The sequence below is a fragment of the Panthera pardus genome, unplaced genomic scaffold (assembly GCF_024362965.1).
Source record: "Panthera pardus isolate Hobbes unplaced genomic scaffold, ASM2436296v1 HiC_scaffold_8, whole genome shotgun sequence".
Lineage (NCBI taxonomy): Eukaryota > Metazoa > Chordata > Mammalia > Carnivora > Felidae > Panthera > Panthera pardus.
In genome coordinates, this window is record NW_026527013.1 from 91,185,365 (window position 1) to 91,203,177 (window position 17,813).

A 17,813-nucleotide genomic window follows, 5' to 3' on the forward strand; every position below is an offset into this window, starting at 1 on the left:
TAGTCTCTGCCATACCTATTCTACTGTACCATTGTGGTGTGAAAGCAGCCACAGAAGAATGCAAATGAATGGGCATGGCTGTATTCTACTCAAACTTTACTTACAGATACTGCAATTTCAATATCATATAACTATCATGTGCCAAAAAACATTATTCTTTTGATTTTTTTTTCCAACGATTTAGTTCATAAGCAATATAAAGAGGCAACAATCCAGATTTGTCCAACAGGCCATACTTTGAGGACCCTTGCTTTTCCGGAAAGGCATGGCTAGTGGTCCACAGTTACCAAAGAAATGCTGCTGATAGGGACAATTATCCACATCTGTAACAGGTGCTGAGTAAATCTGGGTATGTCCCAAGCTTTAAACAATGATAAAAAATAAGCAAGTATCACAGAGTTCCATAAAGATGAAATGACATAGGGGCACCTGGATGGCTCAGTCAGCTGAGCGTCTGACTTCAGCTCGGGTCATGATCTCATAGTTCACGAGTCCGAGTCCCACGTCAGGCTCTGTGCTGACAGCTCAGAGCCTGGAGCCTGCTTCGGATTCTGTATCTCCCTCTCTCTCTGCCTGTCCCCTGCTAGAACTCTGTCTCTCTCTCAAATAAATAAATAAATAAATAAACCTTTAAAAATTAAAAAAAAAAAAAAGATGGAATAACATAAAGAACCACATCATCATGCAAATTATGTGGGTTCATTTGTGAGCAGCATGGATTATTAGTTTACTGATGATGTTATAACAGTAATATTTGTTGAGAACTTTTTTATTACTAGGCCCTATTCTTTTGAGACTTAAGTGATGAATCCATTAAATTCTCACAACCACTCCATGAAGTAGGTTCTACTGTTAGTAAACTTTTTTATAGATGAGGAAATTAAAGTATGAAGAAATCTCCCAAAGTTCAATACTAAAAAAGGTTATAGGTGCGGAGTTTTACAGCCAGGCAGTCCAACTCCAGAAAGCCTGCTCTCTAACCAATGAATATTGTACCTCTTAAAAGCCTGACAGAAGCATACTTCAAAGTTTTCCCGAGACTAGAAGAGTGAGCTAAATGGGAAGGATGAGCAAGGAATGCAATGTGAACTACAACCCCAACTGGAAACCATGTGATGAAGATGAAGTCCCAGTTACCAGCCCATGAGGTGTGGTAATGCAGGCACTCTCCAGCCTGGGAGACTCTGATCAGCATGCAGACACATGGGCCTATGAGGGAGCTAGGCTCCACAGCTGGACCACCACCGGGGAACTCATGCACGTGATGCAGTAACTTAAGTCACATTACTGTCCCTCTTAACCAGTCTACAGGAGGTCCAGGTAAAGCCAAGACATAGTAAGGATTAAGTACCTGCACTTAAAGAAATCAATTGTTTTTTTCATAAAGAGGTAATTACTATCTGGGTGATGGAGATACAGTGTATCAAAACATTAATGCAGTTTTTTAAAAAAGACCACTTTTTTAAAAACACAACTACATTACAGTAGTTGAGTTTGCTGTGACCTGTCAGAGTTCAGCTCTGTTAGCTCAGGCAGCCATTTAAGGATCTGCTCTTCCCAGACTGGGCCAAGCTTCAACAGTTATTTTAATAGCTCAATATTTCGTTATTAATATACATGATATCAGCAGCTGTCCCTTTATGTAGTGCATGCAGGTGCACAGCATGATTAGTATGACACCTCCCACCCATATCGTTAGATCAATGTGTATGTCTGGACTTCATAAAAAAGTGAGTAGGATCAGAATGGGTACAGATGTACACATAAGGTCTACTGGGCTACAAGAGTACTATAAGAATTGATTCTCCCACTGTATGGTGGTAAGAGAACGAACTCCAAAGACTACTGCCTAATACAGCATGCACAGGAATCAATAAATTTAGAGAGCACTGAGAACTTCCGTTGGGTAAATGGTAAAATAGAAAGGTGTCAATTCAAAGGTGGTATATCTTCTGGCAGGTCCTTCTGAATGCCATTTACATAATAATACATAATACATAAGAATTTTACATAGCTCAAACATACTATGAAATTTTCTGGCCCAACTCATTACCTGCATTCACAGAATTGAAGTAAGCCTGCCTCAGGGTAAACAGTGTGTTCTTCAGAATTACCAAGAAGGGGCTCCCAGGACTCCTGGACAGGTTCAAAAAATCCATAAATACCCCAAATTTGTATGAATATTTACATGCATATTTCTGGGGAAAGGATTTATAACATTCGTCAGAGACTTAAAGTTGAAAAAGCGGTACCACTATCGTCTCAAGTGTATTCTCAAAAAGGTATTTTCAACATTTCTACCATTTGAGCACCACGAGGTTGTAAGTCTTTGGGAAGTTTAGTTTAAATCAATCAAGGCTTAACTAAAGGTGGCTTGGATTCTCAGAGCTGTCAACCAGTCCCTCCTCAATCAAGTATGAGTGTAAGAATGTGTGTGATTCCCAAATAATTTCAATAGTCCCTTCACTTTCCCACTCTCCTGGAGGTCTGTTTTAGATCTCTTTTCTTTATCAGCCAAATAGAACCCTTCCTATAGGAACTGTCTTGCTTCCTATTTCACTGAGAAAATTGAAATAATCACAAGAAACCTTCCACAAATTCTCACCTCCTCATCAACTCAGCTTTGGGTACTGTCATTCAAATGTTCTCTATTCCCACCTGTTACTGTGGATAAATTCATCTGTGCTCCTACCTAAAGCAAGCATTTACTTTTGGGCATTAGATTCCCTCCTTTCTCAAGGATATCACTCAAATAAATCTCTTCCCTCTCTCCCAAGCATCACTTTCTCCTCTCTTTCGGATCATTTCCATTAGCATACAAACAAGCTATTATTTCTTCCGTCTTAAAACAGACAGACAGACACAGACACACACACACACAACTTATCTTGGCCACATTTCTCCATTTTAGCATGTTTCCAAAGAGCCCAACCTGTGACAATACCCAAAATTAAGTTTCTGGTATTTACTGCTTAAAACACTACTCTCTCTCTCCACCCTCTGTATCTCAATGATAAATGCATCCAGTTCATCATGTTTCTCAGGCTAAAAATTATAGAACCATCCTGGATTCCTGTTTCTTATACCCATATCCAATATGTCAGAGAATCTCATAACTGATTTCTACTTATCATTCAAGGTCCAGATTAAGTAGTTCTTATACCTCTTCCAGAAACTTCCTGGCATCTTTCTGACTTTACAGAGCTCGGCCTTTTTTTTTTTTTTATGTATCTCTGCCAGCTCTTCCCAAGTGGATTCTAATGCTTGTGAATATTATCTTCTCAAACTCATTACCAATATGTACTATAGCTCAGGCCCTTCAAACTTCCACAGAATTAAACACATTAGTGCGTTTAGTAAGGGCTCCACAAACATCATTTTTAAGTGACTGATTTTCCTTCAAGCTTCCAATAAAATCAGTACCACAAACAATACTCACTTTCACCAGTTATGTTTAGATTAGTTAGGTTTCGTGAAATTCCTGCATTTGCAAAGCTATCCGTCATGTCTCCAAAAACCAGCATCATGAGAGGGAGGGCAGCTCCATGGATGATGGCGGCCATTGTTCCCACCAACATATATAACCTATCAAGCCAATTTGAATAGCGAAACTAAAAAAGAAAGAAAGAAAGAAAATGTAAAGAATAGGAACAATTAGCACAGTTTCATGAATGGTTTGCTCTACTTTCCAAATATATCCAAAATCCAGACATTTTTCAGACTAGTACTACTATCAACCTGGTCCAACATAAACTATTACAATAGACTAATTAGAAATGGGCATTTGAGGGCTGCCTGGGTGGCTGATTCAGTTAAGCCTCAGATTCTTGATTTCAGTTTAGGTCATGATCTCCAAGTTCGTGGGATTGAGCCTCACAATGGGCCCTGCACTGACAGCATGGAGCCTGCTTAGGATTCTCTCTCTCTCTCTCTCTCTCTCTCTCTCTCTCCCCCTTTCTCTGCCCCTCCCCCCTTAAATTAAATAAATAAACTAAAAAAAAAAAAAAGAAATGAGCATTTGGCTCTTCTATTGAATTCTGACCTACTTCTTCATATTGGACTCATTCTGTCTTCTTTTCTCACATGAGGATTGATGAGAGGGATGGGACATTTTGGGAAACTATAAAAAGTCTTTAACGGTACAATAATAGAAATATGTATTGGGGCGCCTGGGTGGCTCAGTCAGTTAAGCATCCGACTTTGGCTCAGGTCATGATCTCACAGTTCGTGAGTTCAAGCCCCGCATTGGGCTCTGTGCTGACAGCTCAGAGCCTGGAGCCTATTTCAGATTCTGTGATTCCCTCTCTCTCTCTGCCCCTCGCCCACTCTCACACACTCTCTCTCTCTCTCTCAAAAAATAAACATAAAAAAAATAAATATGTATTTGTTGCTCTGCTTTCCAAGAATAGAAAACACTTCATCTCAAGATTTTTTTAACCAAGACAAATCTTGATTGCCAAAAGTTCCTGTGAGGACACCATTGAGGAAACATTTTGTTGCTTTATGAAAGTGGCTTGGGTTTAATATCTGCTGCAAAATGAAAGTAGCACAGATGTAAAATAATTTTAATACAATTAGGACTCGATAGTGAGAAGGAAGAGGAAAGGAAGAATCAGTTAAATGCATGCTTCCCCAAAAGAGATTCTGGCCATAAAAGATAGAATAAGGCCATAATGACTGACTAGTGCAGGTCTAAAAAGATAGAATATGGCCATAATGACTGACTAGTGCAGGTCTGCATAGTCTCTTTAATTATAGGCAAGTGAAAAATAAAGAAAGATTTCTCAGGGTGCCTGGGTGGGTCAGTCAGTTGAACAGCCAACTTAGGCTCAGGTCATCATGTCGTGGTTTGTGGGTTCAAGCCCAACAGGCTCTGGGCTGACAGCTCAGAGCCTGGAGCCTGCTTCGATTCTGTGTCTCCCTCTCTCTATCTGCCCCTCCCCTGCTTGTGCTCTGTCTCCCTCTAAAATAAATAAACATTAGAAAAAAAAAGACAGACTTCTCTGTATCCAAAAAGTGATGACAAGAAGAAATAGTAACGGGACCTGGCTTGGGGCTCTAGGACAGTCCATTTGAAAAGCAATCAATACTTCTATACATTTAAGGAACTAGGTTAGGACTGAAAGAAAACCAAATGAAAGAAAACAGAAACAAAAACACAGACAGGATGAAGCCATCTGTAGGGGTTTTGAATAAACAGGTGGTTGTCCTATGGATTCATGACAGTCAGCAGGTTTATAACCTAGAGAGGAAACTGGGTAAAAAGTCAGAGGTCTAGGAAGGGAACATAAACCAAAACAAAGATCAATATCAGGCAACATAAAAGACACAGCAGCAGAAGTAAGGTTTTAGAATTTACACATACTTTACCAAAGAGACAGAAGCCAATCCTAAAGTTAGCTAAAAAGGAACTTCGAGTGGTAACAAATAAATAAGAACTAAATTGACAAGTGGAGAAATAAAGAGCAAAACAGTTCTTGGGAGTAGTGACTGGCAGTCCATAAAGCAGGAAGAATTAGTGAAGCTGAGTTATAAAATCAGCAAAAATTCAAGTTTGATGTAAGAAGAATGTCTAATATACACTTAGGTATTTGCATTTAATATTTTTCTAGCTGTTAAAAGTGTAATCAAGTAAGCTTAAGTTTGAAGTAATGACATATCCATAATCTATAACATTCCATAATCTAAAAACATTATCCTCTTTACAAATTTAAACAGCGAGAATATGGTTTTTTGGCATTTTTTTTCCTATTTCATTGAAACACAGGCTAAATTTTGTCATTACTTATTTTGTCTTAACTAAGCATTCATCCATCTCCTTAAAAAAACACCTGGGGTTCCTAGGTAGTTCAGTTGGTTAAGCATCTGACTCTTGCTCTCAGCTCAGGTCATGACTGCAGGATTGTGGGATTGAGCCTCACATCAGGTTCTGTGCTGAGCATGGAGTCTGCTCGAGATTCTCTCTCCCTCTGCCCCTCTCCCCAGCTCTCTGAAAAAAAATACAGGGAATGCAAACAGGTGCAGCTGTTCTTGAAAACAGTGTGGAGGTTTTTCAAAAAATTAAAAGTAGAATTACCGTATGACCCATCAATAGCAGTACTAGGAATTTATCCAAAGGGTATGGGAGTGCCGATTCATAGGGGCCCACGTACCCCAATGTTTATAGCAGTGCTTTCAACAATAGCCAAATTATGGAAAGAGCCCAATGTCCACCAACTCATGAATAGATAAAGAAGATGTAGTTTATATAAACAACGGAATACTACTTGGCGATGAGAAAGAATGAAATCCTGCCATTTGCAACAATATGGATAGAACTGGAGGGTATTATGTTAAATGAAATAAGCCAGAGAAAAACAAATGTCATATGTTTTCACTCATATGTGGAATTTGAGAAACTTAACAGAAGACCATGGAGGAAGGGAAGGGGAAAAAAAAGTTTCAAACTGAGAGGGAGGCTCTTAAATAGAGAACTGAGGGTTGATGAGGGGTGTGGGAGAGGGGAAAATGGCTGATGGGCACTGAAGAGGGCACTTGTTGGGATGAGCACTGGGTATTGTATGTAAGTGATGAATCATGGGAATCTACCCTTGAAGCCAAGAGCACACTGTATATGCTATATATCAGCTAACGTGACAATACATTATACTGAAAAAATAAAGTAAGTAAACAATACTGGAGGTCCTTGGGAATCTCAGGAGAAGAACTCTGGGAAAAGATGGGGCCTCTTGCATTGTAGAGAGGGGCTTGAAATTGTACTAGTAGAAATGACCCTTTTTGTTACTCTAAAATGGTGAAATGGGAAAAACAAATAAATAAACACATTTACCAACTGTTTACTTTATGGCCTCTAGATTTTATGCCCTTCTTAGGAAGACCTTTTCCAACCTGCACTCATGTTCTCTTTTTGAAATTTTATGGTTTATGTTCAACTCCTTGATACATGCTAAATCTTTGGATTTAAATCTTTGAGGAACCAAAACGGAGAGGATGTGGCAGGAATCTAGCTTTTCTTTGCTAACAATTTGTCAGTGGACCCATGTTTTCTCCCTCTTCGTTTAAAATGTCACCTTTGCCAGAAAATAAAATGCCATATGTGAAAATACAAAACAAAATAAAAACAGCAAACACACACACACAAATAAGGAGGAAGAGAGGGCAGAAGCCATTTATCTTCCCTTAGAGACTCTATAAAAGTGGGCAAAATATCAAATTCCTCAGTAGAGGAAGCAAAGATAACGGACACTCTCATCACCACTCCCATATGATATTTTACCTCCAAAACTAATGACTGGCCATAATAAAAACAAGAATAAATATAAATATTTACTCAATGCATACCCAATGACTAATAAAATCCAGATAAATACTAAAGGAGTAAGTCCTGCCTTCAGAGTGCTTAAAGAGAAGGAATAAGGCGAAGCAAAAGAGTATGTGCAATCTACACTCTGCAAGCTGTGACAGCACAGCATACACAGTCAAGCAGACACAACACTGAGCAAATGGTCATTGCCTCCTTTGTGGAAAAGCCTCACAGAAGAGGTTATACTTCCTCCCAGCTTTCAAAGTTTAGCATGTGTTTAGAAGCAAGAAGAAAGGTATTCCAGCCAGAAAGTAGGCATAGCAGTATACTCAGAGGAGATTGGGGTGTGAGGTGTAGAAGCAGCAATAAAAAGCTGATTGCCTTCCACTGAGATAACCAGAAGAGGCAAGGGTCTGGAGGGAAGGAGCACAGAGAAATCTCATTTTGTGCTATCTGATTGCTCATCCTGAAAGAGCTATCCAAGAAGCACATGGAGAGAATTCAGAGTATGCAACGCAGTTTTGTGATAGTAGTGTATATAGCAGAAGTCATGGGAGTGGATAAGATCATCCAGGAAGAGAAAAAGAGTGACTGATATTAAGAAAAATTTGAAAATAAAGTAATAGAGACAGCATGTTGACTGTCCTTTTGATGATCTTGGGGCAAAAGGAAAAGCAAGAGAATGGACACCACAGGGGAATGTCACATTCCCTCTGGGCAACTATTTTGCGAAGTCTTACACATGTTTATAGGTAAATCAGTCAAGGAGATGACTGGTGAAAATACAGAAGGAAACTGAGATGGGGCAAAATCCTAAAGAACAAAGCAAACAAATGTTTCTTTGGAACCTGAGGAGAGGGATCATGGGTGGATGCTATAAGTAACGGGTGAAACAAGATTTCCCATGATGTCCCAAGCCAACTCATAGTTGTGAGGGGGCAGAGATCCATCTACAGTGGAAGAATCCAGTCTGTCATCATCTTAACCAAGCGATCAAACCTAGCATTGTAGAAAAGGAAAAAACACTCTGACATTTGAGGTTTCCAGATGTGGTAAGACAAGAAGTACACAGCATCCCCTACACAATCTTCTTACCACAAACATTAAATGTGAATGTATTTAGACCTAACTTTCAGCACATTCAAAATGTAAGCCATGGAAGAACAAGTTAAATTATGCCATCAGGAAGCAATACCTCACCTCTAGAAGGTGAGGTATTCTACAGGACAACTAGTATAGTCTTTAAAGCATGTCAATATAGTTTTAAAAGAAGAGAAAACTTCTAGACTCAGAAGACACAATATCTAAATGTCATCACTGACTAGATCCTATTTTGAACAAATCAACTGTAAAAGACATTTTTTTTGGAGATAATTGGAAGTATTTGAATATGAACTAAACATTACATTAAGGAATTATGATTCATTTGTTAAATACGATCATTATGTTTTATAGAAAAATTTTGTGTAGGAACATTTTTGATATATGTAAACAATTACATATGAAATATCACAAAATCTATAACCTCAGGTGAAATGTGTGGTAAAATTTTAACAGTTGTTAGATACAGACAACGGCTATATGGGCCTGAATTTTACTGTTCTACCTTTCCATATGTTTGAAAGTTTTCACAATAAAACTTGGTAAAGGGAGAATGGTTCTCAAATAGGCAAAGATATACCTCTTCAACTCAAACTAGAAGAAATGAGCTAAGAGTAAGCACAGATACAAACAAGTTTCCAAGGATAAGGACAAAGTTGACAGAGTTTAGAACCTCCTGTTTAGTTGGGACATGAGTCAAGATGTCTCAAGAAAAGGTGGTAAGATTTGAGGAAAGTGGTAAGTACAATAAGGCTAAGCAGGACAAAACCCTCAGTGAAATGTCTTAGCTCTGTCACTTACTAGGAAGGAGAGTTTGGGGAAAATAATCTCTTCATAATGCCTTGGTTTCTATATTTATAAAATGAAGAGAATATCATATATGCAGAAAAACTCACATAGCTGTTATGAAGATGAAAATGAGATTTAACTAAATAAATTTTTATTAAGAATACACTATGGTAATATATAATATATTCAGGTACTGTTATTGGTTTAGGAAATGTAAAAATTAAAAAGACTTCAGTAGCTTACAGTGAAGGGGACAAAAAAAAGTAACATATCAGGAGAAATGTAACACAGAGGTATAAACTAATTATAATTGGAACCCTTTAAACACAAGGAGATGGAAAACATTTGGCTAGACATTGATAAGAAAGAGGGGGACAGGAAGCCATCAAAATCCTCGAGGAGAAAGCAGGCAAAAACCTCTTTGATCTTGGCCACAGCAACTTCTTACTCAACACGTCTCCAGAGGCAAGGGAAACAAAAGCAAAAATGAACTGTTGGGACCTCCTCAAAATAAAAAGCTTCTGCACAGCAAAGGAAACAATCAGCAAAACTAAAAGGCAACCGACGGAATGGGAGAAGATATTTGCAAATGACATATCAGATAAAGGGTTAGTATCCAATATCTACAAAGAATTTATCAAACTCAACACCCAAAAAACAAATAATCCAGCGAAGAAATCGCAAAAGACATGACTAGACACTTCTTTCTCTAAAGAAGACATCCAGATGGCCAACCGGCACATGCAAAAATGCTCAACATCACTCATCATCAGGGAAATACAAATCAAAACCACAAGGAGATACCACCTGACACCTGTCAGAATGGCTAACATTAATTAACAACTCAAGCAACAACAGATGTTGGCGAGAATGTGGAGAAAGAGGATCTCTTTTGCATTGTTGGTGGGAATGCAAGCTGGTGCAGCCATTCTGGAAAACAGTATGGAGATTTCTCAAAAAATTAAAAATAGAACTACCCTATGAACCAGCAACTGCACTACTAGGCATTTATCCAAGGGATACAGGTGTGCTGTTCAAAGGGACACATGCACGCCCCTGTTTATAGCAGCACTCTCAACAATAGCCAAAATATGGAAAGAGCCCAAATGTCCATCAATGGATGAATGGATAAAGATGTGGTATATATACATATATATGTGTGTATATATATATATGTACATATATATATGTATACATATATACACATACACACACACAATGGAGTATTACTCAGCAATCAAAAAGAATGAAATCTTGCCATTTGCAACTACATGGATGGAACTGGAGGGTATTATACTAAGTGAAATTAGTCAGAGAAAGACAAATATCCTATGACTTCACTCATATGAGGACTTTAAGACACAGAACAGATGAACATAAGGGAAGGGAAGCAAGAATAATATAAAAACAGGGAGAGGGACAAAACATAAGAGACTCTTAAATATGGAGAACAAACAGAGGGTTACTAGAGGGGTTGTGGGAGGGGGGAATGGGCTAAATGAGTATGGGGCACTGAGGAATCTACTCCTGAAATCATTGTTGCACTATATGCTAACTATTTGGATGTAAATTCCAAAAAATTTTTTTAATTAAAAAAAAAGAAAGAAATAGGGGGGATGGTGAACCAGAACCACATAGAAGGAAGGCTGATACACAAAGAAGAAGAATAGTTTAGGTAATCAGCAGACCAGGTGGTTAACACGACTCTACCATGGTGCCTGGGTTGGAGAAGAAGTCAGTGAATCCATTCATTTATTCATTCATTCAACATTCAAAAGATATTTGTTAAGCAGCTAATAAGGGTCAGGTTTCTAGGTATTGGAAGTAACAGTGAATAAGACAAGCTACCTGTCCTCATATATATTCTAGTGCAAATAGTAAAATGAGGAAAAGATGTATTCAATATTCACTCAATATCTAACTACCTATTCTAGGTACTAGGAGTACCTAGGGAAGCAAACATAGAAAAATGCCTTCCTTCATAGAGCTTAGACCACAATGACAGGCAGGATCAGTTGGCTTAGACTGGCTGGTTAAAGACTGTCCCTCTGAGAAGGCAACATGTAAGCTGAGACCCAAATGACAGGAAGGATACAGTTAGTTACATGGTGATCTGGAGACAGAGCATTCTAGAAAGAAAGAGCAAATGCAAAGGTCCTGTGGTGAAGAGAAGGTTGGTATATCTCAAGGACCAAATAGAATTACCACTCTGACAAGAGCAGAGCACAGATTAGTCTGTGGTGCAGTCAGAGATGTGCCAGAGGACAGATTACACAGGGCCTTTACAGCTTGATAAGGGAGTCTGGGTTTTACTCTAAACTTCCCAGCTAAGTGCAAAGGAAAGGCACGAACGGAGGTGATTGGATGTGTCTACCATGTGTAGAATAGCTTTTAGAAGAGCAGAAACGGAGTAAGGAGACCAGCAATAGAAACTGGTTGAGAAAGCAAACCCTTGACCAGGTATAGAAGGTGGAATAATGCCTTCTCCTCATGGACATAAAATAATGCCTGAGATTAACTTAATCTCAGGAACCTGTGAATTGTTTCTTCACATGATGAAAGGGACTTTGCAGATGTTAAGGGTCTCAAGATGGGGTGATTATCCTGCATTATCCAATTAGACCAAATGTAATGACACAGGTCCTTAACAAGAGGGAGCCAGGTGGCTCAGACTCAGTAGCAGGAAAACAGATGACTGAAGAGGTTGGAGGGATGCAGTAAGAGACCATTAGCCTAGGAATGCATGCAGCTTCTTGAAGCTTGCTGAGAAGGGGAGGGAAACAGATCCAGCCCTGCTGACACCTTGATTTTAGCTCAGTGAGACTTCTGGGCCCAGAACTGTGAGGTAATAAATTTTTGTTGCTTTAAAAAGCTACTAAATTAATGGTATTTTGTTACAATAACAACAGGAAATGAGTACACAAAGTCAAAAAAGAAGGATAACAAAGAGAAAAGGCTAAGCTAGAAGGAATCAAAAGTTGAGGTTGAAGACTGATACCTTTGAGTTTATAGCTTCTTAGATGGGAGTCCACCCAGATGATAAACCCCAGGTCCTTGTTCACAAGTGTAATTTACTGAAGTAGAGTAGGAGTGAAGGTTGTTGGAGCTGAAAGGTCAAAGAATGCTGAGCCTAGGAGTCATTATTAAGGTTGCCCAAAGAGAAGAATAATGAGAGCATAGTTGAGTGAAGTAGAAGCAATTAAATACCAACGTCCTCAATGGAGAAGCAAATAGAAATTAGTAAAGGAAACCACTGCAAATAGATAAAGATACTAAAACTTTACAGAATGGAGCTCAATTGAGAAAGAAGTTTTGCATGAAAACAATTTGGAAATGTCTGTATGAAAGCACAAAAATGCCAACACCATCACTGAGCTGGGACAAGGGATTAATGAATTCTAATTTCACAGGCAGAGATGACACAAGAAAAAAAAAGAGCTAGGAGAAAAATCAGCAGACTGTGGCATCACAGAAGCAAAGAGAAAAAAGAAAATGGTAGACAATGTCAAGCACTACTTAAAAGTCAAGATGGAATCAAGACAGGTCTACTGAATTTGATGAGTGGCAGAGACAGAAGCCAAGTTATAATGTCTAACGAAGTGACTGCAAGGTGAAACTTAAGTAAAGGCAGCTCCTGTATGTGAAGCAAGCAAGAGGGGAGGTGGCTAGAAAGATGGCATTAATGAAACTAAAGACACCTCACATATAAATGCCAATGGGATAGACCCAGTTAAGAGGCAGAGACTGTAGATACAGAAGAGAAAGGATGATGATGATGATGATGATGGTATTAATAATAATAGCAGTAGTGATATATAAGGTCCATGAGAAGGCAGAGGATTTGGGAGCCAAAGTACAAATGAGTGATTAGTTTTAATAACCAGATTCTTCCTCTGTTATATTAGGAGGGAAGGAAGAGGGATATGATCCAGGTAAGGATATGCTTGCAGATTAGGAGAGATGGGCTGAGGAACTTCTGTCAGATGGCTTCCATTCTGTTTGTGAAATAAAAGTAGAGGCCATCCACCAAAGGGGGAAAGGGAGAAGTGGGAAACGTGAAAAGAGTAGAGGACTGACAGAGTCAAGAGAAGAGGAGAAATAGGAGTTCAGTTGGGAATATACCCTGTTGTGAGGTTTGCTACAGCAACAATTAAATGAAGGAGTTCAGGCACCAGTGATTTTGCTCAGGCTTTGTGTAACAAATGACAAGCGGAAGGAAGATTATTGTTTGGGCAAGAGAAAGGGCTGATGGGAAAGTGATGGGTCAATGGACCAAATATCCACAGAGAACAGTGAGCAGATTGGAAAGAAAGGAGATGGCTCACTAATTTAAGCTGTGGCTTCAATCAATCACTTTGGAGGTACGACAGTTTCAAATAACAATAAAATTCAGGATGTGAGTGTACAAACAGATGGCTGTGGAGGGGAGCAGGGAGAAAGAAACAGATTACTGCACCTGTGAAGGTCGAGGAGCAGATATCCAGAACACCATAAAAGTCACCCGAGATAGTAGGAGCTCTGGGAGTGGAAAGAGAGACACTGAGCCTGGTGGTAAAATCTTCAAAGACTGAGGAGTGACGAGGTGGTCAGAGGATAATAGAACTTTTCAACTCCAGGCAGGTAAAAGTTTAACTGGCCACAAGCTGTCATAAATGATTAAAGTTGTTAAAAGCTCTAGGTTGAGTAAGCAAATCTGGGGGCAAATTTTGGACCTGCCCCCTTACTAGCTACGTAAATCTGTGAGTTTGAATGCATTACTCAACTTCTCTGAGTCTGTTTCATCATGTAGTGTAAGAATAATACAAGTTCCTATGTCATTGAGTCACTGTGGGGATTAAGTTAGATAACAAATGTGGAGTGCTTAACAAATCCCTGGCACAGAGGAAGCAATAGACAGATAATAGCAATAATCTGTTTTGAAAGAAATGAATTCTTCGATATGATCCATGAAGTAGAATGCTCAGAGTTGAGCCTGCTGCACAATCCTGACAACAGTATGTAATCTTTAAGTAGTGCTTTGTATTGGCCCTACTACCCCACTTGTATGTTTCCTGCCTTTATTTCCATCTGTCTCATTTCTTTGTTTGCTTTAGATTTTATTCTACTTTTGTGTTTCTTGTTCTGTTGAAACAAGGCCTGATATACATATTTAAAAAATAAAAGCTAGGGGGCACCTGGGTGGCCCAGTCGGTTAAGTGTTGGACTTCAGCTCAGGTCATGATCTCATGGTTCGTGAGTTCGAGCCCGGCATTGGCCTCTGTGCTGACAGCTCAGAGCCTGGAGCCTGCTTTGGATTCTGTGTCTTCCTCTCTCTCTGTTCCTCCCCCCACTCGTGCTCTCTATCTCAAAAATAAATAAACATTAAAAAAAAAACTTAAATAAAAGCTAGTAGGAACACTTGAATATTCTTTACCCCTTTTTCATCACCTTCTCAAGACTGCTAAAAAGTCTCATAGTAGAAAGAAGTTAAAATTCCGAGCCTGAGACTTGCTGTTTAGAAAGACCTGTGTTCAAGGTTGTCCCTTGGTGGGCATCTAGAAATTGGATTTGGGGTGGATTGACATCACCTAATTGATAAAAGTGACCAAATTATTTGTACAACAATGTGCTTTATGTCAAATACCTGCCTTCCTTCTAGGAGTCTGGAATTCTGGTATACGTTATGCCTATGTGATCAGCTTCCAGTATAAACTCTGGGTGCTAAGTTTCTAATGAGCTTGTCTGATGGCCTTTCACACTTATCACCATTCATTGCTGGGGAAGTTAAGTGTGACTCCACTGGGAGAGGACTCCAGGAGCTTGTGCCTGGTTTCTCCTGGAATTCTGCCTCCCTCTTTCCTTTTCCCAATGTTGATTTTGCTTTGTATTCTTTTGCCATAATAAATCTTAGCCATGAGTATCATGAGTATGACAATATGCTAAGTCCTGAGAGACCTCACAGTGAATCATCAAACCTGAGGTTCTTGGGGAGCCCTGACACACGAGTTTTTGTCTTAGCTGATAATACCAGCACTATACTGTTAAACTTTCTGAATGTGTCCTCAGGTCAATAGGTTTTACGTACAAGTTCAGTTTTCTACGTCAACTCTTCAGGAAAAAGACACAAGGAAAAGCCACATAAACTTAGAACATGAACTTCACAGGTTTCAATTCTGGTCCCACTATGTATCAAGTGGGCAAGCTAATATGTCTGGCTCAGTTTCTTCACCTGTCAAATTAGAATAATAATAGTACCTATCTCCAAGGGAGTTGCAATGATTAAATGAGTTCTATATAGAGTACTTAGACCAAACACATGGCATATAGTGCTTTATGTGTGTTATTATTCCCTCACATTAAAAATCTAGATTTTTATTCTTTTGTGGCTTAATTATATTGATACTGTTACCTCCAAGTATTAGATATGTCACATTTTCTGAAATAAGGCTTTAAAAAATTTAAGCTACAAATAATAAAAACTAAACTACAAAAGACAGAAATGCTTTGGTCTTGAAATGATAAAATTGAAATTAAATCTTGGGAATAAACCCTACTTTAACATTAAAGCTTCTTTTAATACATAAGAATGAAATATAAAACAAAATCTGTCCCTTGGTCACATGAGTAGTCTTCTTGAGAATGAGTAGTCATTCTTGAGAGTGAACATATAGTCTCATTCCTCTAAAATTTCAAAGATTGTACAGATCTGTAGCCAGATCAACTGTAGTGTAAGAGGATGATCATGTAAGATAACCACAGAGTCCACAGTGCCAAAGTGAGGCAACTATTTTTTCCTGCCTGTAACTATTATATTTAATTTACTAGTATCCATTTTACAAGATAGCCTATCCCTCCCCCACCACTGACATTTCAAAAATGTCTCGTGTGTTCTAACTGAATTATAAAGTATGTACTCACTGCTGGACTTAATTGGTTCAGTAGTGTTCCAGGTTCTTAGGAAAGAGAAAAAGCAGAATCCAAGTAGAGAAAGACCATCAACCAGCCCCACCTATAATATCCCTGTCTTATTCCAAATCTGATTAAACAAAAGGTTCTAAGCAACCGCCATGCAACCACAAAATGAGATGAAGAATTATATAAAGGATTTCAAGTTTGAGATAAGTTATTGAGCACAGAGGAATAATGACATGTACTAGTAATAAATAAAGCATAGTAATAAATTATGCATTGCTGACTTCTATTTTTTCATACCTGGGACTTTGACCTCAAACCTGCCAGAATATGAGTCACTAATGACAAGGAACCTTGTTTCCTATTAGAACCACACTCCGTGTGGCTCGATCTAGATGGCTGAGATCATCACTGGGCTTACATAAATAAGTGCTTACCTGAATAAATCACTGGCAATTTGCAGAATATTGGCAGAATACCAAACAATTGGCAGAATACCAAAATATAGGCCAAGAAGAGTAGCTACTGAGAATCCATTTACGTGGCAGATTATGATCAGCATTCCCCCTGAAAACAAGCTAAATTAAACCTATTTGTTTTACCTCTCCATTAACATACTCTCTAAGAAAATATTATACCAGATGAAATATCTCTAGTCTAGGTAAGAGAAAGTCAAATTTCCAAAGCATTTTGAACAGTAAATAAGTTCAAACTCACCATTGCAAGTGTACTGACAGTTGGTTTCTTTTCTTTCTTCTCTTTTTTACTGAAAAACAGAAACAGAATTGCACAAAGGCCTTAAAATTATGTAAATTTTTAAAATGACCAAATTAACATGGATCCTATATTTTTTTAAATTAATGTTTTTATTTTTATTTTTAAGAGAGAGAGAGAGACAGAGTATGAGCAAGGAAGAGGCAGAGAGTGAGGGAGACACAGAATCCAAAGCAGGCTCCAGGCTCTGAGCTGTCAGCACAGAACCCGACATGGGGCTCGAACTCACAAACCATAAGAGCATGACCTGAGCCAAAGTCAGATGCTTAGCCAACTGAGCCACCCAGGTGCCCCACAGATCCTGTATTTAATAGCAAACAGGACAAAGAAAACATGTCTATATTATTCCATAAAAATATACATTAATAGTATGATCCCATTTATGAGCTTTAAAAACATTTACATGTATCTGAGAAATCTAGATATGTGGTTATCACTGGGTATTGAGATTTCTATCAAAATATTTTCTTCTTTGTGCCTTTGATATTTCCTAATTTTCTATGATGAATACACAGACACATAACTTTTTCAATGAGAAAAAATAATGCTGAAAAAAGAAAGCTTCCTGTTTTTATTCTACAGTCTCCGAATTACAATGGTTTAACTTTAGCACAGCAAGAAAGTGTTATGCATTCATTAGAAACTACACTTCCAACACTGGATTTGGATCTCTTCCCTGGGCTAGCAACATGCAGTACAGTACTCTCTAGTGATGCTGGGCGGCCACAGTGACCTACAGCTCCCAGGCAGCCATGCAATCAATCACAAGGGTAAACAACCCATACACTTAAAACCGTCCTGTAACCATACAACCACTCTGTCTTTCAGTACAGTACTCGATAAGTTACATGGGATATTCAACACTTTATTATAAAATAGGCTTTGTGTTAGATAATTTTGCTCAAGTATAGGCTAAGGTAAAGATTCTAAGCAAGTTTAAAGCAGGTTAGGCTAA

The 17,813-nt window shown here is 38.6% G+C and overlaps 1 protein-coding gene across 4 annotated transcripts in view; it reads right to left on the reverse strand.

The window, feature by feature from the left end:
- Positions 1-17,813, reverse strand: part of ABCB1 (ATP binding cassette subfamily B member 1) — a 237,249-nt gene that overhangs the window by 90,662 nt on the left and 128,774 nt on the right. For 3 of the 4 annotated variants that reach the window (XM_019443186.2, XM_053896940.1, XM_053896939.1), the window contains exons 3-4: positions 16,802-16,850; positions 3,440-3,611 (exon numbers count right to left, since the gene is read on the reverse strand). In XM_019443186.2, the coding sequence (XP_019298731.2) occupies positions 3,440-3,611; positions 16,802-16,850 (221 nt within the window). Of the gene's footprint in view, positions 1-2,053; positions 2,137-3,439; positions 3,612-16,801; positions 16,851-17,813 lie in introns of those variants that run through there. The other variant, XM_019443189.2, reaches the window with a different exon arrangement.